The sequence below is a fragment of the Callithrix jacchus genome, chromosome 14 (genome assembly GCF_049354715.1).
Source record: "Callithrix jacchus isolate 240 chromosome 14, calJac240_pri, whole genome shotgun sequence".
Classification (NCBI taxonomy): Eukaryota; Metazoa; Chordata; class Mammalia; order Primates; family Cebidae; genus Callithrix; species Callithrix jacchus.
Genome location: NC_133515.1, coordinates 34,090,411 through 34,118,138, shown reverse-complemented (window position 1 = coordinate 34,118,138; position 27,728 = coordinate 34,090,411). Strand labels below are relative to the sequence as shown.

The 27,728-nt window shown below is 37.8% G+C and overlaps 1 protein-coding gene across 1 annotated transcript; it reads left to right on the top strand.

The window, feature by feature from the left end:
- The first annotated feature begins 1,431 nt into the window (after positions 1 to 1,431).
- On the top strand, positions 1,432 to 4,176 carry REG3G (regenerating family member 3 gamma). The gene is made up of 6 exons (XM_035272139.2): positions 1,432 to 1,457; positions 1,733 to 1,842; positions 2,386 to 2,504; positions 2,708 to 2,845; positions 3,488 to 3,614; positions 3,886 to 4,176. Exons 2-6 carry the CDS (start codon positions 1,767 to 1,769, stop codon positions 3,951 to 3,953), a joined length of 528 nt encoding a protein of 175 aa, XP_035128030.1. The 5' UTR covers positions 1,432 to 1,457; positions 1,733 to 1,766; the 3' UTR covers positions 3,954 to 4,176.
- Positions 4,177 to 27,728: the final 23,552 nt, after the last annotated feature.

The window sequence follows — 27,728 nt, the reverse complement described above, 5'->3', positions numbered from 1 at the left end:
CTGGACATTGCCAGCTAGATATTAACCAGAGGTCTCAAACTGTTTTGATCACAGGACACTTTTACACTCTTAAAAAATATTGAGGACCCCACCACAAATTTTTGTTTATGTCAGTTATAGATATTTATAATAATGTATATATAAAATTTAAAAATATTTATTTACTCATTCATTTTTATCATTTTTGAAAACATGTTAACAAATTACCTATATGTCAATAAGTAAAATTTGTCTGGGTTTATTTTTCAAGTAAAAATGATATTCCATGAAATAGTGAATTAAAACTCAGTGTTACAAATTATTTCCCCCAAGACAACCATTAAGCTTTAGAATGTCAACTTCTCATTTAGTCATCTAGAATATTTCCTCTAGAAATATTCAAGAGTTGAGATTTACTGAAGCCAATTTACTATTCTACTTCATCAAGTTCAAGGGCATTTTCAAGCAAAACTGCCTTTATTTTGTTTCTTGCAGGAGCATGGATATGAGCAATACAATTTGGTACCACTGCCTTGATTAACGTTAAGGCACCAGAACTTCTATCCCCCATTTCTTTTGCTTCATCAGTGCAAATGTCAACATAGTGAAAATGACAAATAATATTTTCATGTTATTCTGAAAATTATAACTGCACAGCTACTCTGAACAGGCCCTGAAGATTCCCACAGGTACGCAGATTATAATCAAAGGGTTCTACTCTGAGGTATCAAACTGTCAGCTCAGAATTACAATAAACCAAGGAACTGTCTCTTGGTCTTCTCACACAGAGGTAGCTGCAAATCTATTTAACTGCTGTTCCATAAGACCTTGGCTTGCCTATTGACTCACAAGATTATTTCAAGCTTCCTTTACATCTTGCTGCAAAGTTGAAACAGTGAATCTGAACCAGAGCTGCCTCTCCTGGTTTCTATTCTTTCTTTATCTCAATAATACATTGTCTTCACCAATACTTCTAATTTCAAAGCCTTCCCAATTTTTATTTATTAATTTATTTTAAATGTTACGAGATAAGGTATAAAGAAATTCACATGCATGCCTACAGAAGCGAGTTCCTGGCAGGCTGATCAAAAGCACACTTTTGACATTGCTCTTAACTATGTAATGCCATAATATTTTCTAAACTATGTAATACCAGGTTCACACAAGACTGCCCTTATTCCCATAAGTTTCTCAGACGATATCTGGAAGAGGGTGGGAAATGTGCAAACTTCAACTGTTTGTGGGGAAAGTGCTGACCTGCTAAAGGGAAAACGGCAACAACTGTGACAATTCCCAGCCTTTGCCAGGAAGAATCTCCTTCCTGAAAAGATATCTTTTGAACCAATGCCAAGGCCTCCCCATGACCCTGGCCCCGCCTGCACATGGCCATTATTCACTCCAATGCCCCTCCCTGAGATCCTCTTATAAAAACCCAGTGCTTCCTGACCAGACAAAGCATACCAGATCTCACCAGAGAGGTAAGAGCTGAGACAAGATGAGATCCAGGGAGGGGCCACCTCACATGATACAGAAACATGGGAGTGTCTCTTCCTTAGAGAGCACAGGAGCTCTAAGACTCAGCAAGGCTAGCCTGGAAGGGCTCAGGGATGGAGGAGTACACAGACTCATAACTCATTCAGAACTGTAGGACAGATGTGACCAATATCACTTTATTCCAAGGGGACTAGAGAAGGAAAAAGACAAAAAGCAGTAGAGTCTCTGCGTGTTCTCCCACTAATCACTCTTCCTTTAGTGACCCTTGATTGCCTCCTCAAGTCGAAGACACCATGCTGCCTCCCATGGCCCTGCCCAGCTTGTCCTGGATGCTGATCTCCTGCCTCATGCTCCTGTCTCAGGTCCAAGGTGAGATTCCTCTGCCTCTAGAACTGAGTTCTCTATGAATGCTCAGAGCTAAGAAGAGGTGGAAGGCTCCTGCATGTCATGTGAGGTGATGGTGTGGTGTCTAATGAGCCTGCCTGCAGTTCCTGCATCATCACTCCTTCCTTCAGGTTAACTTGCAGAAGGAGACTCCACGTTGGTCCACTAACAATGGAATGAGATGGCTTCTTTTTAGTCAGTGCACTCTAATATACATTGGTAGGAAGGTGTGGAGAGTCAGTAATGAGATGAGGTGAGGGACAATAATTGGAGGACACAATGTAGAGACAGCCCAGAGTGAAGAGAGTGTTAAATGGTTGAATAAGGGGAAAGGGTAATAAGAGACTAGATGGCGCCCCATTTGCTAGGCTATTTTGAGATAAAGAACTTCTGAAAACATGAGGAAAGATGTAGGGGAGTCAGGAATGCAGTCTTCCTCCCCAAGGACAGGCCTAGGTATTCCCCAAGGTGCTCTCCCACCCCAATCCCCACTCTTCATTTTACCCTATCCCTCTTCTTCCACTGCAGGTGAAGATCCCCAGCAGGAACTGCCCTCACCGCGGATCAGCTGTCCCAAAGGCTCCAAGGCCTATGGCTCCCACTGCTATGCCTTGTTTACATCACCAAAATCCTGGATAGATGCAGATGTGAGTGGTTAGATGTGGGATTGGAGGTGACAGGGGAAAGTCCATGCAGGTCTCAGGGGGAGGAGGGTGTCCATTCAGGAAAGTTCCTTGGAAATGAGGAGGAACACACTTATCTTTAACACAGTCATCCTCCCACCTACCTTTGCTCTGCCCTCCCCCAGCAGGTCTGAAGCTCTCTCTCATTCTCTTTCTCCTCTTCAAAGCTGGCCTGCCAGAAGCGGCCCTCTGGAAACCTGGTGTCTGTGCTCAGCGGGGCGGAGGGATCATTTGTGTCCTCCCTGGTCAAGAGCGTTAATCACGGCTACTTTTATGTCTGGATTGGTCTCCATGACCCCACACAGGTGCGAGTATATCCTCTCCTCTCTGTTACCTGTCACGCTGACCGCTGTTGTTGCCCAGGCCCAATCCCTGTCCCCTGTGCCTGCCTAGGAAGTACTTCAGAGAACATTGGAGCTCAGATTCTGGGGAACATTTGGGGGAAAAGAAAGTCCATGAGACAGCCGAAGAGCTGAAATCTGTGGAGGTCTCTAATCTTTAGATAAAATTAATCAGACTTTTGTAAAACTTTTTATATAATTCTCACATGAATCTTTACAAATCAATTTATGAGCTTCAGGGAATCTGCATCTATTATTCTGAGGGAATTCTAAATTAAAATAGGATCAATTTTGCACCCCCCTACAGAATAGACATTATCTGTGAGGTTCACAGGCTAATCACAAATGCTACACCAATTATTGTTCTGTAAGTAGCATATTACCTTGAGTGGTTCCAAAGATCTTGTGTTTATTGGCTGGGATTTGCTAATAACAACAAGGAGTCAAGGAAGAGCTTCCATTGCAGAGGACTCTAGGGCAGCATCTGGACAAGCAGACCAAAATTCCTGAGGCTGGGGAGGGAATCAGGTGTTAACAGCTAAGGAGCCATGCAAAGAGAGCTTCAGTGGCTATTTTTTTCACCTAGCTGCCTCCTCTACTCTATAGGGTGCTGAGCTGGGTGGAGATGGATGGGAGTGGAGTAGCACTGATGTGATGAATTACTTTGCATGGGAGAAAAATCCCTCCACCATCACAAACCCTGGCCACTGTGGGAGCCTGTCAAGAAGCACAGGTAAGACACAGAAGAGCTGCCTCTTCCCAGCACTTTCCACCCCATTTCTAGCCCTGACCTTTACGAAATCCTTTCCAGATAGGAAATGTAGTGTTGATGTGTCTTCTCCCATCTCCTCTAATCTCTGCTTTCTTTGAGTCTCCTTCCCCTGGATTGAGATACTGGTGATGATGAGAGAGCACCTTTAAATCCTAGGCTGAAACCTGGGATGCCTCTTCACTGGGTTCACAAGTTTCCTCCAGCCCCATGGTTTTACATTCTGTCTCTCTAGGATTTCTGAAGTGGAAAGATTATAACTGTGGTTCAACATTACCCTATGTCTGCAAGTTCAAGGTCTAGGGCAGGAGAAAAGTCAGCAGCCTGGGTTTGGTGTGCAGCTCATCATGGGCATACTACCAGTGTGAAGACTCACCTTGAAAGCGAATATGCTCCCCAAACACCTGACCACCTCATCATGATCCTCCTTCTTTTTCCTTTCTCCTCACCTTCATTTCAAGCTCTGCTCTGTCTTCCATGTCTTAAGACCTCAGAGAATAATAATAAAAATGTTACTTTAAACTTATATGCTTTTGTTTTATTCTTATAGTAAGAGTCTTTGGAAGAGGAAGGAGGAGTTGGGGGAACGTCAAAACACTGAGTCTTGGCTCCTCCCAATTTCACCCAGGCCTAAGGGGAAATTACTGTATGAGCATCCCATCCGTGTATTTATGATGAAGGTGTAAGCCCTGCTCAGGCAGGGTTTGTTTCATGAATAAATGAAGACAGTTCTTGCCCTCACACTCACTGCCCACACGTTGTCCCTGATGCTGTGATACAGTCAGCCCTAGCGGGGAGTCTGATATTACTTAAAACAGAACTTCTCAATGATTTTCTATGAAGGATCATCTTTTTTCTTTAATTTGCAGTCCATCTTGCATGGTGACTTTTATAAAATGCAGTAAAAAATGAATTACTTAAACTTCTGGTTACATTGTTGACATAAAGAGCATTGGAAGCTGTTACTCTCTTCTTTAAAACAAGAAAATTCTGAATAAACTTAAAATCAACAACTTTTCTTTGGGCTAATGGGAAACTGAGGGAGCAGGGCAAGTTAGTGCCCCAATATCTGGAAAAGCACCCGAATGCACAGAATTGTTTACATTTCCACTTACCTGCGGCAAAAGCCTCTGGAGCTACAAGCTGTTAGAAACATTTAAATGGTAATTTTGAAAAATTGTTGGATGTTCAGTGCAGATTGTCATTAAGAGCAAGAAACTCATGGAAGTTGCATTCCTAGGAAAGCCCTCACACTTCCATGGAGTTTACCTTCAAGAATCCCAACAGGTTCTCTCGGTAGAGAGTCAAGAATAATCCCTCATGGCTTTGTCAGGAGAAGAAAAGAAACCATTTCTAAATGAGCCCAGAGCATTCTCAATAACAAAAGCCTACTTCCAGGTAAAAAGACCTTATGAGCATCGTATCTTGCCTGAGCATGAGTGCATTTTCCTCCACCCCAGCCACATCCAGCCTTCTCATCTTACCTAACAGAAAGAGAGCTAAGAAACATTCTTGAAAGTCGTGGCCCTGGGACATAGACTTACACAAATACTGAGATTTAATCATAAGATTATATAGCACTTCCCCTTTCTCAGACACTACCACATCAATAGGGATCCAGTTTAATGACAATAGATCACAACTGAAGAGCTGCAAGGTACACTATTTAAGCAGGAATTATTAGAAAATCACAAGGCAATAGGAGAGACAAGAACACGAGAGAAATTTTAAGCCTCTTGCACCTACAACTATAGCAATCATTAAACACAAACTGAATCCTAGTGAGATTAATGAAAAACCCTACACTAAATGTCTTTTACTTCAGTTACTATTACTTAGTATATCACATGAAGATTTCAAGAGAAACCAAAAATTTTTCTGATAAAACAAACATTACAACCAGACTCAAATATAGATTTTGGAACTATTAGACAGGAAACTAAACATGACTATGATTGATCTGATAAGGTCTTTGATGAAAAAAAATGGATGATGGAAAAGATGGATAATCTACACAGAAAAACAGAAACTCTGTGAAAGAATCAGAAGACAATACTACACATCAAAAGTAATGTAATAAAAACAAAGTATTGTGTTTTTATCTGTTGCCCAGGCTGGGGTGCAGTGATGTAAGCTCGGCTCACTGCAACCTCCACCTCTTGAGTTCAAGTGATTATCCTGCCTCAGCCTCCCAAGTAGCTGGGAGTTCACACCCAGCTAATTTTTGTATTTTGAGTAGGGACCAGGTTTCACCATGTTGGCCAGGCCAGTCTTGTACTCCTAACCTTAGGTGATCCACCCGCCTTGGCCTCCCAAAAAGGATGTTTTTGAGGGGCTTATCTGTAGGCTGTACCTGGCCAATAAAGAATCAGTAAGCTTGAAAATAGGTCAACAGAAACTTCCCAAACTGAAATGCAAAGAGAAAATTGAGTAAATTGTAGAACAGACTATCCAAGAACTGTGGGATAATTTTTAAACTCTGACATATATATAATTACAATATAAGAAGAAAAAGAAAAAAATAAGGAAAAAAAGAAAAATTTAAAGTAATAATAATCATGCAAAATTAATGATAGACACCAAACCCTAGATCCAAGAAGCTCAGAGAACAGCAAGTAGAATAAATACCAACAACCAGTCTTAGGCATATCATATTCAATCTTCAGAAAAACAAAGACTAAGAGAAAATCTTGAAAGAATCCAGGGAGTTTGGGGGACAGCTTACCCACAGAAGATCAAGGACAAAAATTAGAACAGACTTCTCATCAGAAACCGTGATTGAAATAAACTATTTAATGGATTGAAAGACATAATGACCAAACTAGAATTTTATAGCCAGCAAAATTTTCCTTCAAAAGTGAATGAGCAATAAAAACCTTTCTCTGACAAATAAAAAAGGGAATTCATTTTCAGTAGAACTGCTTTGCAAAAAATGTTGAAAGAACTTTTTCTGGGAGAAGGGAAATGATATGGGTCTGAAACTCAGATCTACTTAAAGAAGAGCATTAAAAAGGCATAAAAAAGTTAAATGAAATATTTTGTTTTTCTTATTTTTCATCAGTCTAATAGGCAACCATTTGCTTGAAGAAAATATAGTAACTGTTTTCAGTGAGGGCAGCACATGAATAAGTGAGATGAATGACAGTAATGTCATAAGGGTTGCAAGGGAGAAATATGGGGTGCTTTGTTCTAAGTTTCTGCACTATATGTAAAGTACTATATATTATTTGATATTGGACTTGCATTAGTTGTAAAGGTGTATTGCAAGCTCTATAGCAATTGCTATAAAACTTTAAAATAAAATACACTTGAGATATAAGAAAGTAATAAAATAGGATCATATAAATTGTTCAATTAAAACCAGAAAATGCAGAAAAAGGGAAGAAGAACATTGAATAGAGTAAGTGATCTTACAGAAAAGAGTTATAAATATGATAAACACTATTCCAATTATATCAAAATCACTCTTAATTTCGATGAACTAAAGGTGTCAATTGAAAGAAAGAGATTGTCAGAGGGATTTTTTTTTAAGAAAGACCCTATTGCATAATGTCTATCATAAAACCACTTTCAATACAAATCCTCAGGTATGATCAAAGGATGGAGGAAGATATGCCATGCCAACATTAATCAAAAGAAAGCTTGAGTAGTATGTTAACTTCAGACAAATCAGATTTCAGAAAAGTATATAAATATTAACTGGAATCAAGAGGGGCCTTACAAAATGATAAAAGGGGCCAATTCTCCAAAAGGACATAACAATACTTAACGAACAAGATGCATGAGACAGTAACTTATAGAACTACAAGGAGAACTAGAGAAATCTTCTTTTGCACTTCGAGACTTCAACAGTTCTCTTTCGCAATTGATGGAACAAGTAAACAGAAAATTACGAATAGGGTTGACCTGAATAGCATTATCAATCAAATTGTTCTAACTGACACTTAAAGAATACTCCATCCAGCAGCATAATACACATTTTTCTCACGCTCATATGGAGCATTTACAAAGATAGACCACATTGCCAGGCACAAAATACACCTTAACACATTTAGAAGTATAGAAATCATAGAAGGTATGTTGCCAGATCACAGTGGAATTAAACTGGAATTCCAAAACAGAAATACAGATGGGAGATTTCAAAATATTAGGAGATAAAATAACACACTTCTAAATAACACATGAAAAACAGAAGTGAAAGAGAAATTTTTTTAAAAAAGTTTGAACTAAAAAAAATGAAAATACAGCTTATTAAAATTTGTGTTATATGATGAAAGTAGTACTTAGAAGAAAATGTATAATATTAAATGGATATATTAGAAAAGAAAAAATGATCTAAAATAAATAATCCAATCTTGCTCTTTAGGAGACTAGAGAAATAACAGCTATTTAATTGTAAAGCAAGCAGAAGAAACATAATAATAGAACAGACATCAATGAATTTAAAAACAGAAAAACAATGGAAAAGATTATAAAATAAAAAACTGATTTAAAAGATCAATAAAATTTAGAAAGACTAACCATGAATAAAATAAGGTGGTACAACTTAGTTATATCAGAAATGAAAAAGACATCAAGGTAGGCTGAAAAATGTTCTCCATCCAAAGACCACCATCCTAGAATTTATGAATATGTTGTTATCTTAAATGGCAAAATAGACTTTGTAGACCTGATTGCATTTAGAATCTTAAGATAGGGTGATTATTCTGGATGCATTAGTACAATCACAAGGTCTTTATGAGAGGGAGGCAGGAAGTCAGAGGGAAGACAAAAGCTTATGCAGCTTTATTTGAAGATGGCTGAAAGGGCCACATGCAGCCTCTAAAAACTGGAAAAGGAAACAGTGGATTTTCTTCTCTTGCCTCCAGAAGGAAGAAGTCATGCCAACACCTTGATTTTAGACCTGTTGTATGTCTTTATAACTTCTGTCCTTCAGGACTGAAAGAAAATAAATTTATACTGTTCAAGCAGCTATATTTGAGGGAGTTTGCTACAGTAGCAATAGGAACATAATACAGAGGTCATCACTATAGAATCCACAGATTAAAAAAAAAATAGTAAGTTGCCTGTTCACTTTGATGATAGTTTCTTTTGCTCTGCAGAAGCTCTTTAGTTTAATTAGATTCCATTTGTTAATGTTAGCTTTAGGCATCCTACAGAATGGAAGAAAATTTTTGCGATCTATCCATCTGACAAAGAGCTAGTATCCAGAATCTACAAGGAACTTAAACAAATTTACAAGAAAAAGCAGCCCCATCAAAAAGTGGGTGAAGGATATGAACAGACACTTCTCAAAAGAAGACATTTATGTGGCCAGCAAACATATGAAAAGACGCTCATCATCTCTGGTCATTAGAGAAATGCAAATCAAAACCACAATGAGATATCATGCCAGTTAGAATGGCAATCATCAAAAAGTCAGGAAACAACAAATGTTGGAGAAGATGTGGAGAAATAGGAACGCTTTACACTGTTGGTGGGAGTGTAAATTAGTTCAACCACTGTGGAAGACAGTGTGGCGATTCTTCAAGGATCTAGAACCAGAAATACCATTTGACCTAGCAATCCCATTATTGGGTGTATACCAAAAGATTATAAATCATTCTACTATAAGGACACATGCACATGTATGTTTATTGTAGCACTATACACAAGATTAAAGACTTGGAACCAACCCAAATGCCCATCAATGATAGAATGGATAAAGAAAATGTAGCACATACATAGTACACCATGGAATACTATGCAGCCATAAAAAGAATGAGTTTATCTCCTTTGCAGGGACATGGACAAAGCTGGAAACCATCCTCAGCAAGCTGACACAAGAACAGAAAACCAAACACTGCATGTTCTCACTCACAAGTGAGAGTTGAACAATGAGAACACATGGACACAGGCAGTGAAACATCACACACTGGGATCCAACATTAATCAAAAGAAAGCTTGAGTAGTATGTTAACTTCAGATAAATCAGATTTCAGAAAAGTATATAAATATTAACTGGAATCAAGAGGGGCCTTACAAAATAATAAGGGGATGGGGTCTAGGGGAGGAACAGCATTAGGAGAAATACCTAATGTAGATGACAGGCTGATGGGTGCAGCAAATCACCATGGCACATGTATACCTGTGCAATAAACCCGCACAGTCTGCACATGTACCCCAGAACTTAAAGTGTAATAATTAAAAAAGGACAGTAAAGGAATACTACAACTTTAAGTTCCAAAATTTGTAATTTAGATAAAACAAATCAGTTTCCTGAATGATACGAATCATTAAAACTCAAGTAGAAATAGTTAATCTCAATAGGCCTATATTGATTAAATACATTTATTCAATAATTTAAATCCTTCCAGAAGAGAAAACACAGGTATAGATGGTTTTACTGGTGAATTCTGCTAAACATTAAAAAAGAAACAATACCAATTGTTTATAATTTCTTTCAGAAAATAAAAGCAAGTACATCTATACACAACAACTTTGTAAATCTAAAACTATTCTAGGAATTAATTTTTTAAAAAATGAATTAATAAAAATAAAACACAAAACAAAAACATATGGAAGACCTTTGGTTTTTTAATTTTTTGATTCAATAAAAATTGTCATGTTGTTATAAATTTTTCTAAAATCCTTCTTTCAATTTCTGTGCCTGCCTTGTCATGAACAAGTAGCACACAGATTTGAGGACCAGGAGCACCCCATGGACTACGTGGTTAGTTGCCTTGTTCCTACAGGTCTGAATAGACTCGCTTTCTTGCATACTTATGACAAACACCCCAGTGGGTTTTTTATCCTGTGGGCTGGAAACACATTCTCACCTCAGTCAGGACTGGAGTTGGTAAGACAATATTTGGCGTGATTTCTGTTAATATTTATTGAATGAATAAATAATGGTTTATTTGAAAAGGACCACTTACATGAATAAAGAAGAAAGACCAAATTTTCAATGAATCTAAATATTTTCGGATCATTATATTACTCGCTACATCACTGACATTACATCTAGTTTTATATCTTGTGTAGAAATGGAGTAATTGGCCAAATGCCCTCATTTGAACAGGCATGCAATGCTGGCAGACAACTATTGGGACCTGGGGCAACTCAGAGTAGCTTCACATAGAGGTTTGTGAGATAAAATAAAAGCACGATCCCGGTTAAACTTAAGTGTAGATAACCGACAAATAGTTTCTTAGTATAAGTGTGTCCAAAATATCATATATTTGCTTAATCTGTCAATGTTTATGCAGCGGTTTTAATTCTCAAATAAATAGATAAGATGAATGGGCAGTGTATCAACTGATTTTCACCAAGTTCCCTATACCTGTTCCAAGATAGACTGCCCATCTGCAACAAAAGAGGACCCCTGCCCCACCTGAAACTCGACTATATGTCCATTTAGTACTTTCAGTGGAGACTTTTTACTATTATGTGTCACATAATGAGTTAGAGATTGTTTTTTCTTTGTTTCCTAAAACAGCTTGTATATAATTAGATATATTGGTTTCTTGGGAGTTTGTAGAACTCTTGAAAACTCTGGATCTAAACCTTTCTTTGTAAGAATATTTTAAAATATAAATAAAATGTATTTAATAGGTGTATTAGGACTTTCAAGATTTTCTTAATGATCCCAAGAATTTCTTAATGAATTAAGAGCTTTTCAATCCAGGGCCAGGCTCAGTGCCTCACATTTGTAATCCCAGCACTTTGGGAGGCCTAAGCAGGCAGATTACTCGAGGTCAAGAATTCAAACCAACCTGGCCAACATGGCGAAACACCATCTCTATTGATCATACAAAAACTAGCTGGGTATGGTGGTGTGTGCCTATAATTCCAGCTACTTGGGAGGCAGAGGCAGGGGAAAGAAAGAAGTGAGGGAGAGAGGGAGGCAGAGAGGGAGGGAAGGAGTGAGGGAGACAGGGAGAGAAAGGAAAAAAAGAAAAAAGAAAGAGGGAAAGAAAGAAGGAAAGAAGGAAGGAAGGAAGGAAGGAAGGAAGGAAGGAAGGAAGGAAGGAAGGAAGGAAGGAAGGAAGGAAGGAGAAAGGGAAGGAAAGAGAGGAAGAAAGGGAAGGAAAGAAAGGAAGAGAAGGAAGGGAAGGAAGGGAGGAGAGAATTTTTTAATCCAATACATTAAAAAAAAGAAAAGAAGCCTATTTGAAGGTTACATGATCAGAAAAGAAGTAATGATAATGGCCCCTAGTATCCTGTCCTCCAATACATTTACTGGTTTTAAAGTGGATGATAGTGCAGTCCAACCCAGCATTTGCCCTATATATAGCTGTGACTTACAAAGATAGATTATTAATAGCTCCTTCAGTGCTCTAGGCTATATGGGCAACCACGTTCTCCATCCTGTGAAAGTGGCGACATAGATCTACGGTGTATTGTTCTAATGAGATGAATGCAATGCTAACTGCAGTAGTACCAGCTTGTTTCAATAGCTCAGCAACTATACATTTCTTGCTTCTTCTGTCCATGATGAAAAGAAAAACCAAACAAACGTGTTTTCATAGGTTCTTCTCTTTAACGTCCCTTACTTTGGTGGGGAGGACCTGATGCACGTATTTAGAAGGCACAAGAAGAGAGCATATCTCTCAGACATAGTTTTTTCAAAATACAAGAAAAAGAAAATAAAATAAAACTACTATAAGATCAATTACTATTTCTTAATTTAAAAGTTATTGCATTCCCTAGGGGAGGGCCACATCCATGGGAAGCCTATAAACAAAAGAGGAAGTGTTAGGTATCTCAAGTAAAATTGTTTCCTGTATAAAATGTTTCTTTGCTGCCATTTCTTTGCTGCCAAATCAGGAATGAATAAAATATTCGCAAGAATCAGGAGTCAGTGACTTAATAAGCAATAGTAATTACTCAAGAAAATAACTTCTATTTGTGTATGCATACTGACAGCTCTCAGTACTTTCTGCCAGGAGGCATGGCTAGAAACCCATGGCTTTTAGCTTCAAGGTGGTTTAAAAGGGAGGGGAAACAGATGGAATTTTGAACACATCAGCAAGTTTGTTATGGGAAGCCTTATGGTCTTTCCAGTGTTGGTTTCTCATTTTGGGAATTCACTTATTTATCACCATTTTTATACATGTCTATAGCTTCAGCTCAGCAATAAGGGTGAAGTGCAAAGGAAATTGGACTGGAAGTCAGTAAACTAGGCTTAGATTTCCACTACACCTCTTCCAAACTGTGAATGCATGCTTCCCCTTGTTCTTTAAGAGAGACAAACTGAAGGCTGGGCGTGGTGGCTCACGCCTGTAATCCCAGCACTTTGGGAGGCTGAGGTGGGTGGATCACCTGAGGTCCAGAGTTTGAGTCCAGTCTCACTAACATGGAGAAACCCATCTTTACTAAAAATATAAACTTAGCTGGCATGGTGGTGCCTGCCTTTAATCTCAGCTACTCGGGAGGCTGAGGCGAAGAATTGCTTCAACCTTGGAAGTGGAGGCTGCAGTGAGCTGAGATCGTGCCATTATACTCTAGCCTGGGTGACAGGGGGAAACTCTGTCTCAAAAAATAAAATAAAATAAAATAAAATAAAATAATTAAAAAATAAAAAAAGAAAGAAACACCCAGAATGTTTCTTTCAGCCCAAGAGGATTTGCAAATACCAGCAGGTACTGAAGCAATTTCCTTGAACCATTTGCTCTCATCCAGGTTTTCTCATTCCGGTTTTGCTAATGATTTGTTCTTGTTTTTCACTACCCCCAAGATCTTCTCCCTGAAATAAAACTTTGAACTCTATTTCTGGTAACTCCAAACTTAGTGCGTGTATGTTCTTTTCCAGTTAAATTAAATATACATAATGACACTGTTAGCTCTAACAATCTGTAGCACATGAAATAAAGCAAAGTTATTTACAAAGCATTAAACATTAACATACCAAGTTATAGACCGGGGACTTCTCAACTGAGTGACAACTTGTTTAGTACTATCAGGCTGGTACTATGGCAGCAAATGGCTTGCCCATCATTGGTGTATGTCAGCAGATTTAGGGTATACGTTAGATTCAATGTACCATGCCATTAACATGAATAGAAAGCCACCAGTTCCTTCAAGAACAGCACATTAATACCACCCCTCCCACCCAAGTTAAAACATTTCCCTATCTCCTCCCTTTGCATAGACACATTGCAGGGTCTGATTTTGAGCCAACAAGGCTCACACAACAGGAATCTTTGTTCATTTAATTTATTTTCTATTTTTGACACAGGGTCTTGCTCTGTCACCCAGACTGGAGTGCAAGTGGTGTGATCTCAGCTCACTGCCGCCTTGACTTCCTGGGCTAAAGAGATCCTCCCACCTCAGCCTCCCAAGTGGCTGGGACCATAGCCATACCTCACCAAGCCCAGTTAATTTTTGTATTTTTGGGGGAGATGATGTTTCATCATGCTGTCCAGGCTGGTCTCAAACTTCTGAGCTCAAGTGATCCAACTGCTTCAACCTTCTAAGGTGCTAGGATTACAAGTATGAGCCACTGCACTTGGCCAGGAATGTTATTTTTATATTGGTACCTTCAGTACTAGCATTTTCTGCTCTTTGGCTTAATACAGGACTTTGGCCTTTTGTCCTTCCCTCCATTAGATGCATCTGCTTCCCTTCACCAGTTATAGCAATTTTGATGCTTTTGTCTGTGCAGAACACCCAACCATAGCAGTTTAAATAACACAGAGATGTATTGATTCACTTAAGAAATCTGATAACAGGGTTTTCTAGAGTTTGACAAAAGCTCAAGAATATCAGGACTTGAAGTTGACTTCACTATGATTATCTGGGCCTTTCCCTCATCGATGCAAAATAGCCACAGCAGCCTAGGTATCATATTGTGATAAGAAAATTTTCAAAGCAATAAAGAAGAGAGAAAAATAAAACTTCCTTCTCATACATTCTTTCATATTAGGGAGAAACATTTTTTCTCATAAACCCCTAATAGACATAATCTTACATTTCATTGGCCAAAGTTGGGTTGTAGTTCTCAAATCAACTACCAGAAAAAGGATGGAAATCACCAAAATTTACTATGACCAAACAGGATTCATCCCCGTGTGATTGAACATACTATTTTCTTATAAAACTGGGGTCTTGTTATCAAAATTAGAGGCCAATAGATGTTAAATCAATTAACAAAGTGTACCACATCTAGATCAATGTGTACTACATCTAGATCAACCTAGGAGACTGATCACAGAGAATATTTTGCTTAATTCATATTTATTCATGAACAATTTGTTCCCTGAACTATTTTATAAATTTTCTTCTGGTGAACTTTCATAAGCCTTTCTGTCAAGAAGTCCAGAACAGAGGTAGGCAGGCAATCTCTGTCTCTTCTTTCTCTGTATTCATTCTGTCCCGTTGAACCCTTCAGGATTTAATTTTTTTCTATCAGTCCAGACCTCTACTTCTCCAGACACAATTATTAAAAATGTCCCTCTCCCTAACATTTGTAATTTCTTATCTTCTATCTCCAAAAACAACTCCTCCAGGATTCCTGGAAAAGAAGGTAGGAGTGACCCAGTTTGTGTGTTAGCCTCTGATGCCTATACTTTGTGTGAGATACTTTGTGTTATATCTAGTATTTGAATTCTCCACAGTTTCCTTTGTAAATCCATACTCTCGCTGGGGTGCAGACAGCTCAAAGGTGTCTTACCTGAGATAGGACACAGGCTTCTTTCAGGCTGACTTAGTTAAGATTATTTGGATATAAGACCCTGACATGCATTCTAACTTACTAACATAAAATAAGATGATTTGGGAAGGACAAGAGTTTATCTCAATGCACCCCAGATTAAGCGTATAGCTAAGTTTCATGAGGAATTAGGGTAAAAAGGAGGAAAGTTAGGAAATGAAGTTATTCTCTTCTTCCTTTTCTTTCTTGTCTCTAGTCATTTCATTGAGTCTGGTTCGTAATTTTTCAGCCAATCTGTTTACTTGCTTTGTAGTACAAGCAGAGTAACGGAACATGGGTAACCCATTACCAGATTTTTACTCCGGGGATTCAAAACCTTAATTATATTCTCAGTGAACAAATTCCTTTTCAGAAAAATATCTGTTTACTCCAGTTAAGCTAGGACTGGGTGTTCACCTCAGTCCAATCCCCTGTACCAAAAATTATGGGTGCTACACCTACCTCTTAAGCAGGACTTGTAAGTGAGAGTCGGCTCTCAGACAAGAGGAGCAGAAAGGCACCCTGGGAAGTGTTTGCTGCAGAGAATACGATTGTCTGAGTCGGTCTCTCCTGCTGGCCTTGGCTTGTTTTCTGACCTGTATTCCCTTCCTTAGATACTGTTATATTGCCCCATGGATCATATTACCTTGGACTGTTCTTCAGATTTCCAAAAGTTGTCCAGCTGGCTTCTGTGCTCACTACTCTCACTGCATTTACCCAATCGTAATCTGTTTATAAACTTATGTATTTGACATGTTGAGATTTGGTTTTTTACTAGTCACCGTTTGTGAGTTAATGAACTGAACAAAATCTTTTTCCCCGTCGAATCAGCAAATTCCCCTTCACAGGCCGCTGGGCCTCTGATGGTGCCTTCTACCACTGATTTTCCTCTCCATCTGGACTGCAGGAGACAGAATCACTTGATAGCAACAGCAAGCCCAAAGAGCATCTGGATAAGAGTTAGCTAAACCAAGCTAGTCTATTTCCTAACATCCGTGGATATAACTTCATAATTCACCCCTTTTAGATTTAACAGTTATTTCCCCTTTACCTCCAAAACTCTTGCCATCAAACCACATTTGTCTATTCTTCCTAAGTAACATTTTTTTGTGTGTGTGTGAGACAGAGTCATGCTCTGCAGCCCATTCTAGAGTGCAGTGGTGTGACCTCGGCTCACTGCAACCTCCGCCTCCTGGGTCCTGATTCAAGCAATTCTCCTGTCTCAGCCTCCCGAGTAGCTGGGATTACAGGCATATGCCATCACGTTCGGCTAATTTTTTAATTCAATAGAGAGGTTTTCACCGTGTTGACCAGTCTAGTCTTAAACTCCTGACCTCGTGATCCACCCACCTCGGGTTCCCAAAGTGCTGGGATTATAGGCATGTGCCACTGTGCCTGACCCCTAAGTCGCTTTTAAAGTACACCTCAGGAGGCCATCGCCTACCTGTATAAATCTTTGTTAAGTTTTGGGTGTATATTTGGCATTTAGATTTATTTGTGAATTTTCTTCTCATGTATAAAGCAGAATTTCTCAAAATTTTATCCCTTGGTATAATTCTTTTATGAGTTATATTATCAGCTCTTAGATTTGTCAGATTTTTTTTGTATGTGCTTATACTTTGGAAATATTACTTCCATGGTTAAATTCAAGAAACACTGTATTATGCAAACAGGCTGGTTTCTTCACTGCAAGATTTTTTCCAAGTCATTATATGCAAATGTTTCATGAAAATAAAATAAAAGAAGTAATCAAATAAAAATAAAAGAAGATTTGCAGGTCATGAAGTATTTGGTCACAGGAGGTTTCTGTGTGCTTGTTTGTGTGTCTCTATCTGGGAGAAATACCAGTTTGTAGATCTACAAGGTTAATACAGTTTTAATAATACTCTAAAGCATTGTTTATGAAAGCATGGGTTGCAGTTTGTTGATTGTTGAATTCATTAAATCAAATTAGTGAATAATAACTAACATAATTTTCTTAAGGAAAGTAGAATAGAATCAAATAGAAAATGCCCACAAATTTAGGACAAATACTGCTTTGTTAAATTTTTTTTGTTATATTTGCATGTGTGAATTGTGTGCAGATATAAAATTTATTTTTTATTATGAATAGCAGTCAAACTTTGAATGCCAACATTCTAAAGCATACACTTTTAGGTAACTATGGCAGATGAAACAAATTACCACTAGAGGGAGAGTTGGACCAGCACTGAGTATAGCAGCTGGGAAAATGAGAAGCAAGAGCTGGCTGTTTCGAAGAACAGAAGGGGTTAGAAAAAAGACATAAGGAAAAGAAAAAGTTTAATCTACTCCTACACTCTCTAAGATTACATGTCTACTACAGTAGCACTTTGCTGGGAACTGAAGGAGAAAATCTTACAAATGAAAATGCACAGTATGTAAACAACAGAGGGGTTAGAACTGGGTAGTTCATCTGTGTCACTTGCTAACTAGAGTCAGGAGTCTGTGCTGCAGAAAGCTATATGTGTGGGAGTAAGTCAGAAAGACCTAAGACTCTAAAGCTCCTTATGCCTTCTGAAATTATGAGTCATGTGATTGCCTAGAGAGTCATTTTTTTTTTCTTTTATCTCCTTTTGGCTACTCAGAATGAAAACATTTCCTATGTGTTGAGAAATGTTCCATGGTATAGTTCACAGTGAGAGGCAGGATCATAGCTCCCACTACAGAAGTAAAGGTGGCAGATAGCCTCCATCTCCTAGCTGTTTGGAGGCTAGGGCCCTGAGATATGATTGTGGCAGGGTAATGGGATGCCCCAGCCAGGAGGTGACACAGAGATTATCAGATAATTCACAATGGCTGTGAGCTGGGGTCCTACAGTGCTGACAATAAGAGCAAAATGGTTGTGTTTTGCTTTAAGCTTTATAATCAAATAAAAATAAAAGAAGATTTGCAGGTCATCAAGCATTTGGTCACAGGAGATTTTTGTGTGCTTGTCTGTGTTTCTCTATTTGGGAGAAATACTAATTTGTAGCTCTACAAGTTAAATACAGTTTTAATAATACTCTAAAGCATTGTTTATCAAAGCATGGGTTGCCCAGGAGGCAGAGGTTACAATGACCTGGAATTATACCATCACACTCCAGTCTGGGTGACAGAGCCAGATCCTGTATCAAAAAAAAAAAAAAAAATCAATGGACTTAACTTTGTAGGTCTGTGACTAGACTTCTTTGTTCTGTTCATTGAGCTACATGTCTATCCTTTCATCAGTACCATACTGTCTTAGTTACAGTAGCTTTATAAGAAGTTTTGAAATTGGATGTTTATCCAACATTGTTACTTTGTTCTTGTTTTCCAAAATTGTTTTGGCTATTTCAGCTCCTTTGATTTTGATAAACAATTTTAAATCAAAAGTTTACTGGGATTTTGAAAGGGATGGCACTGAATCTATAGATCGAATTTAGGAGAAGGAGAAGCAAATCAAGATGGTGGAATAGAAGGTTCCACTGATTGTCCTCCCTGAAGGAACACCAATTTAAGAACTAGCTACACGAAGAAAGCACCTTCACAGGAACCAAAAACCAGTTGACTACCCACAGTACCTGGTTTTAACTTTATATTGTTAAAAGAGGCACTGAAGAGGTAGAAACAGTCTTGAGTTACCAACATCAAACTTCCCCCATTCCCAACCCTCTATTTCCCACCCCAACAGCAGTGGTGGGGTACAGAGAAAATTTCTGTGCACTGGGGAAGAGAGAGCACAGTAATTGAGACATTGAACTCAGTGCTGACCTGTTACAGCAGAGAGAAAAACCAGACCAAATTCTGCTGATGCTCACCCACAGAGGGAGCATTTAAGCCAGTGCTAGCCTAAGGGGAATCACGGATCCCTGAGGTGGGAACTTGAGTTCCCACAAACCTCACCATTGAGGATGAAAGTGGTCTTGGGCTCTAAAGAAACTCAAAAGACAATCTAGACCACAAGGACTGCAGCTTCTAAGAGAGTCCCAATGCTGCACTGAACCCAGAGATAATGACCTACTGAAACACCATCAAGGAGGCTAAGACAGTACGGGCATCAGTCCTCCACTAACCCCAGGCTGCAGAACTTGCAGCTCCAAACCTTCTGCTTAAGGAGAAGAGAAGGAAGCATGGGGAAGACTTGGTCTTGCATCTTGGATACCAGCTCAGCCACAGCAGGACAGAGAATGGATCAGTCGTGTGGCCTGCTTTCCAAACCCTAGTTCTAGGAGGACATTTCTAGACACACCCTGGGCCATAAAGGAACCTGCTGCCTTGAAGGGAATTACTCAGTCCTGGCAGCATTCATTATCTGTTAACTGAAGAGCCCTTGGGCCTTGAATAAATGGCAGTGATACCCAGATACGACATCCAGGAGCTTGGGTGAGCCTCTGAGACTTGCTGGCTTCAGGTGAGACTCATAACTAACTGCAGCAACTACAGGGCAAGACTCTTTCTACTTGAGAAAAGCAGAAGGAAAAGTAAAGGGGACTTTGTCTTGCACCATAGGTATGGGCTTAGCCACAGAACAGTAGAGCACCAAGCAGATTCTCAGAATGCCTGATTGCAGAGCTTGGCTCTTGGATTGCATTTCTTGACCCGCCTTGGTCCAGAGGCGAGTGCACTGCTCTGAAGGGGGATTCCTAGGCCAGACAGAATTCACCACAACCTGACTTAAGAGCCCTTGGGTCTTAAGGGACTATCAGGTAGAACACTCACTGTGGGCCTTTGGTGGTGGTGGCCACAGGGTGAGGCTCCTCTGCCTTTGGAAAGGGGAGGAAATGGTGGGAAGGGCAGGATCTTATGGTTTGAGTACCAGCTCAGATACAGTACAATGACATACTAGGTATAATTCTAAGGTTTCTAACTCTAGTCCCTGGTTACTGAACAGCATACCGGACCTGCCTGGGGCCTGGGGAAACTCACCATCCTGAAGTGAAGGATGCCATCCTGGCTGCTTTTGCCACCTGCTTATTGTAGATCCCCAGAGCCTTGAGTGAACACAGGCAGTAGGCAAGAGTGACTACAGCAGTCCTTGGGTGAGACCCAATGCTGTGTTGGCCTCAGGTCTGACCAGCACAGTCATAGTGGTAGTGGCTACAGGGGTTCTTGTCTCACTCCACCCTTAATTTCAGATGACTCAGAAAGAGAGAGACTCTGTTTATTTGGGAAAAAGAGCAAGAGCTGCTGCCTGGTAATACAGAGAATTCTTCCAGATCCTGTCCAAGACCATCAAGGCAGTACCTCTATGAGACTGCAAGAACCACAGTGTTACTGGGCTTGGGTGCCTCCTAAAGCACATACAGCTTAGATTACAATATCCAAGTCCTTTTGAATATCTGAAAAGCTTTCCTAAGAAGGATAGTTACAAATAGTCCTAGACTTCCAAGGCTATAATAAATATCTATCTCTTCAATACTCAGACACAGAAGAACATCTACAAGCATCAAGTCAATTCAGAAAACTTTTCAGTGGAAACGTTACATGTCAACAGAGAGCAGGATGACATATTTAAAGTGTTAAAGAAAAAAAAAACAGGAAAAATTTTACCCTAGAATAGTATATCTGTTAAAAATATTCTTCAAACATGAAGGAGAAATAGTTAACCAGATAACAAAAGCTGAGGGAGTTCATCAACAACAAATCTGTTCTGCAAGAAATGCTAGAGGGAACATTTTAATCAGAAGGAAAAGGATGTCGATGAGAAATAAGTAATCACCTGAAGGTGCAAAACTCACTGATAATAGTGAGCACACAGAATATTGTAATAGTATAACTGTGCTGTGAATAAACCAGTCTTATTCTTCATGGACAGACTAAATGATGAACCAATTAACAATAATAGCTACAACAACTTTTCAAGGCATAGACAATACAATAGGGTAAAAACAGAAACAACAAAATGTTAAAAAGTGAGGGGACAAAGGTAAGGCATAGAGTGTTTATTAATTTTCTTTTTGCTTCTTTATGCAAATGGTATTAAGTTGTTATCAGCTTAAAATAATGGGTTATAAGATAGTATTTGCAAGTCTCATGTTAACTTTAAACTGAAAATCATACAATGGATACACAAAAAATAAAAAGCAAGAAATAAAATTGCATCACCATAGGAAATCACTTTCCCTAAAAAGAAGATAGGAAGAAAATAAAAAAGGAAGAGAAGACCACAAAATAACCAGGAAACAACAAAATGATGAGTGAGCCCTTATAAATAATAACATTGAATGTAAATAGACTTAACTTCTCCAATTAAAAGACATAGAGTGACCAAATGGATAAACGAAAAAGACCCATTGATCTGTTGCCTATAAAAACACACTTCACCTATGAAGACACACATAGACCAAAAATAAAAGCATGGGAAAAAGACATTCCATACTGATGTAAACCAGAAAAGATCAGGAGTAGCTATACTTATCTCAGACAAAACAGATTTTGAGACAAAAACTATGAGAAAAGACAAAGAAGGTCACTGCATAAATGATAAGTCAATTCAGCAAGAAAATACAGCAATTTTAAATATATGTGCACCCAACACTGGAGCACCCAGATATATAAATGAATATAAAACCAGACAAAGACACATCAAAAATAAACACAAAACAAACAGAAACTGCAGGCCAATACTGATGCAAAAATTCTCAATAAAGTACTGCTAAATCAAATTCACATTACATTTAAAAGATCATTCATTATATCCAAGTAGGATTTATTCCTGGACTCAAGGATGGTTCAACATATGCAAATCAATCAATGTGATAGGTCTTATCAGCCAAATGAAGGATAAAAACCATACAATCGGCTGGGGGCAGTGGCTCACACCTGTAATTCCAGCACTTTGTAGGCCAAGGTGGGTGGATCACCTGAGATCAGGAGTTCAAGAACAGCCTGGCCAACATGGTAAAACCTCATCTCTACTAATAATTCAAAAATTAGCTGGGCATGGAAAAGCATTTGATAAGATTCAATGTTCTTTTATGATAAAAACCCTCAAAAGACTAGGGCTAGAAGGAACACACCTCAAAATAACAGTAGCCATTATGACAGATCCCCAGCTAGTTTCATACTAAATGGGGAAAAACTGAAAACCTTTCCTCTAAGATCTGGAACATAGCAAAGATCCACTGTGAACAACAGTCAGTACTATTGTTCAACACAGTACTGAAAGTCCTAGCTAGAGCAATCAGACAAGAAAAAACTAAAATGTATCCAATTTGAAATGCAAGAAGTCAAATAATGATTGTTTGCAGATAATATAATCTTATATTTGGAAAAACCCACAGGTTCCACAAAAAAAACTATTGGTACTGATAAATTCAGTAAAGTTGTGAAATATAAAATCAACGTAAAAAAATGTGTTGCATTTTGTCCAGGCGTGTTGGCTCACCCCTGTAATCCCAACACTTTGGGAGGCTGAGGCAGGCAGATCATCTGAGGTAAGGAGTTCAAGACCAGCCTGGCCAACATGGTAAAACCCCATCTCACTAAAATAAATAAATAAATATAAAAAACAAAAATTAAAAAAAATTTGTAGCATTTTTCTGTCAACACCAAACAATATGAGAAAGAAACCTAGAATTTAATCCCATTTACAATAGCCACAAATAAAATTAAATACCTAGGAATTAACCCAAAAAATGAAAGGTTTCTATAATAATAACTATAAAACACTGATGAAAGAAATTGAAGAGGAAATTTTAAAAAAATGTTTTTTAATTAAAAAATTATATGCTCATGGATTGAAAGACTCAATATTGTTAAAAAAAAAAAAACTCATACCACCCAAATGATCTTCAGTTTCAATGCAATCCCTATCAATATCAAAATACCAATAACATTCTTCACAGAAAGATAATAAACTAATGCTAAACTTATATGGAGCCACAATAAAAAAATCAGAATAGCTAATGCTACTCTAAGCAAAAAGAACAAAATTGGAGGAATCACATTACCTGACTTCAAATTATACTACACAGTTGGAGTAATCAAAACAGCACAACACTGGCATAAAAACAGACACATTCCCAATGGAACAGAATAAACAACCCAGAAAAAAGTCTACACATCTGCTGTGAATTCCTTTTTGAAAAATGTGCTAAGAACATACGTCAAGGAAAAGATAGTTCTTCAATAAATTGTGCTGAGAAAACTGGTATATCCATGTGCAGAAGAATGAAACTAGACCACTATTTCTCACTGTATGTAAAAATCAAATAAAAATGCATTAAAGACTTAAATGTAAGACCTTAAACAACAAAAGTACTATAAGAAAACATTGGAGAAAACCTCTGGGCAAAAATTTCTGTTTTTCCCTTTTTTTTGAGACAGAGTCTCGCTCTGTCTCCAAGACTAGAGTGCAGTGGCTCAATCTCAGCTCACTACAAACTCTGCCTCCCAGGTTCAAGCCATTTTAATGCCTCAGCTTCCTGAGTAGCTGGGACTACAGGAGTGTGCCACCATGCCCAAACTAATTTTTGTATTTTTAGTAGAGAGAGGGTTTTCCGATGTTGGCCAGGCTGGTCTCCAACTCCTGACTTCAAAAGATCCACCTGCCTCTGCCTCCCCAAAATGCTGGGATTAGAGGCTGGGCAAAAATTTCTTGGATAATATTTCAGAAGCACAGACAACCAAAGCAACAGATGGGATCACATCAAGTTAAAAATCTGTACAGCAAAGGAAACAACCACCAAAGTGAAGAGACAACCCACAGAATGGGAGGAAACATTTGCAAAAAACCCATCTAACTAAGAATTAATAACCAGAATATATAAAGACCTCAAACAACTCTATTAAAAAATTTAATGATCTGATCCAAAAAATGAGCAAAATGTTTGAACAGACATCCCACTACTGGGTATATAACCAAAAGAAAGGAAATCAGTATATTGAAGAGATATCTGTACTCTCAAGTTTGTTGCAGCACTGTTCACAATAGCCAAAATTTGGAAGCAACCTAAGTGTCCATCAACCAAATGATAAAATATATATATATATATATATATATATATATATATATATATATATATGGAACATGTGTACAATGGAGTACTATCTGGCCATAAAAAGGAATATGATTCTGTCATATGCAACAACATGGAAGGAGCGTGATGTCATTATTCCATGTGAAGAAAACAGTCACAGAAAGATATACATTGTGTGTTCTCGTTTATTTGGGGGATCTAAAAATATAAACAATTGAACATGTGGAAATAGATAGTAGAAGGTTGTTACCAGAAGCTGGGAATGTTAGTGGGGTGGGGAAATGGTTAATGTCTACAAAAATAATACTCAGTAAGGATGTACTGACACCTACTATTTGATATCACAACAGGGTGACTATAGTTAGTAATAATTTAATTGCACAGTCTGAAGTAATTAAGAGTATAATCAGATTGTTTGTAACACAAAGGAAAAAGGTTTGAGGGGATAGACACCCCATTCTCCGTTCTCCATGAAGTGATTATTTCACAGTGGCCAGTATCAAAACATCTCAAGTACCTCATAAATATATACACCTACTATGTAGCTACAAAAATTAAAAATTAAAAACTCAATTGTAGGAGAATCCAAATTTTTACAAGAGAACAAAATTGAGAGGAATTCAAGATAGAATTCAAACTAAAACAAATGAATCTAACTCTTTTACAAGGAATCATGTAACTATACTATGGTTATATGTATATGGTGGAAAAAATGAGCTGACTTAAGTTGGATAATAGTATTTTGACTAGATAATTATAAAGACAAAAAATAATTTTCCATGAACACTGTATTATAGTTGGTAAATTGGCTTCTTACAGTGCTATAGAATAACAATTTTAAACTACTTTATATGTATACAAGGGTTGGATCAATAAGTAAATACATTTTAAATAATGAGAACCATGTTTTGCTCTATGGAAGAAAAACGTTACAAATAAGGAGGAACTCCATTCTTCTGGATTGCAGTTGGATTGCCAGAGGAAAAGGACAGAAATAAAAATTGGTATGTCTATATGCATGAATTTATTTCCTATATCTGTCCCCTATAAACAGGGAATGTCCCAAGAGCAATGAGCATAACTAAGACACAGATCTTGATTTTTAGAAACAATTATCCAATAAAAGGAATCAGGGCCCTATAGAGAGGTGATTGATTTCACACTGGGCCAGAGAAAATACAAGATATGACTAAGGCATCTCATGATACACATAGAGATAGATGATGATAGATAGATAGATAGATACATACATACATACATACATACATAGACACATAGATACATAGATACATAGGTAGATTAGTATGATGGTCAATATTAGGTGTCAGCTTGATTGAAGGAAGCCTACATAGCTGGTAAAATATTGTTTCTGAGTGTGTCTGTGAGGGTGTTGCCAGAAGAGATTAACACTTGAGTCAGCAGACTGGAAGAGGAAGACCCACTTTCAGTTTGGGTGAACATTATCCAATTGGCTACTGGCATGGCAGGTGGAATAGGTGCAATAAGCTGTCTTGCTGAGTGTTCTGGTTTTCATCTTTCTTTCATGTTGGGTGCTTCCTGCCCTTGAACATCAGACTCCAGGTTCTCTGACCTTTGGATTCTTGGACTTATACATCAGTGGTTTACTGGGGGCTCTTGGACCTTTGGCCACAGACTGGAGGCTGCACTGTTGGATTCTCTACTTTTGAGGTTTTTGGACTCAGAATGAGCCACGTCTGGCTTTCTTCCTCCAGATTATAGTGCAACTTCACCTTGCAAGCATGCAAGTCAATATTCTCCTTAATAAACTCCCTTTCAAGTATATAATCTGCTATTAGGACTGTTCCTCTGGAGAATACTAAGATAGAGAGAGAGAGAGAGAGAGAGAGAGAGAGAGAGAGAGAGAGAGAGAGAGAGAGAGAGAGATAATAGATCGATAGATAGATAGAAATTGAGCCATATTAAAATGACACAGGATCTAGTCTGAAAGACTTTCAATGGTTGAAGCTGGAAAAAGTTGAGACTGTAAATAATGGTAATATTGATAATAACTCAAAGATAAAAAAAAATATCCTTGAGTCCAAGCTAATATGAATAAATAGCAATGATTGAAGATAAGAGAGAGAAAGGGCAATTCTTTTTACAGAAAAATTTCAATTTACAACTGTAGAAGAAATGGGAGAAATAGAAAATCACTATTACAACACCAAGGTAATTATTGCTGCAGATAAAATGCTAGGGTTCATGGACAAACATTTAAAGAAAAGCAAAATATTTGCTTAATCTCAGAGTTTTTCTCTCAAAATAAATATTTATTGGTAGTAAAGATTAAAATAGTAACTTTGCTGTGGAGAAAATTGGCAGATGATAAAGTGATCAACATTAACATCGCCAGTAATAGGACATATTGACCTCATGTACCCCTGATAAGATGCAATGATAAAGGCACAACACCTCTGTTGTATTTTTAAAATATTTAACCTTATTAAAATCATGACAAAACATCAAACAATCCCAAACTGGGGAATATATAAAATAACTGACCAGAATGATATCAAAGTCTTCAGACCCTGTAAGATGAAGAAAGGCTGAGGAAATGTGACAGGCTGGAGAGACCAAGGTGATGAGAAAACTAAATAAAATACAGGATCCTGGGTTAGATCCTGAAGTAGACAAAGTAAATCCCAATACATGTCTCTGGTTTAGCTAGTAGTATTGTAATAATGTTAATTGCTTAGTTTTTAGCATTATATAAAATTCCAAAATTAAGGAAAACTAGTAGAGAGTATGCAGAAACTCTTTTATATACCACTTTTCTGTGCTTATATTATTTTAATTTTTAAAAGATAATCAAATATCTGCAGGTCTATTTCTGGACCCTCTATTCCGTTCCACTGGCCCAACAGCTTATCTTTATCACTATCACACTATGGTGATATCTGAATCACTGTAGTTTAACATTAAGTCTCAAAATTACATAGTGTGAGTCCTTCAATTTGTTTTTATCCTTCAAAATTATTTTGCCTCTTTTATTTTCTTGTCATTCCCATACCCATTTTTAAATTAGGATAAATTTCTACAAAAAATAGTTTTGTTCAGATTTCAATTACATTGCAATGCCTCTTTAGATTAATTTGAGGATGAACTGATGTCTTAACAATATTGCATCTTCTAATCCATAAACAGAATCTCTCTTGCTCTCTCTCTAGGTCTTCTTTTATTTTTCTCAGAGATATTTTAAAGTTTCAATGTGTGGGTCTTGCTTATCTTTTGTCAGCTTTATTTGTAAGTATCTTATCCTCTTAGATGCTATTACAATTTTTTTATTTTTTGAATTTTGATTTTTAATAATTAATCAAAATATAGAGAAATACAATTAATTGTTACATTGTCTTTGCATTCTAATTGTTAGACTCATTTAGTAGGTCTATGACCTCTTTGTAGACTTCTTGAGACTCCTCTATAATC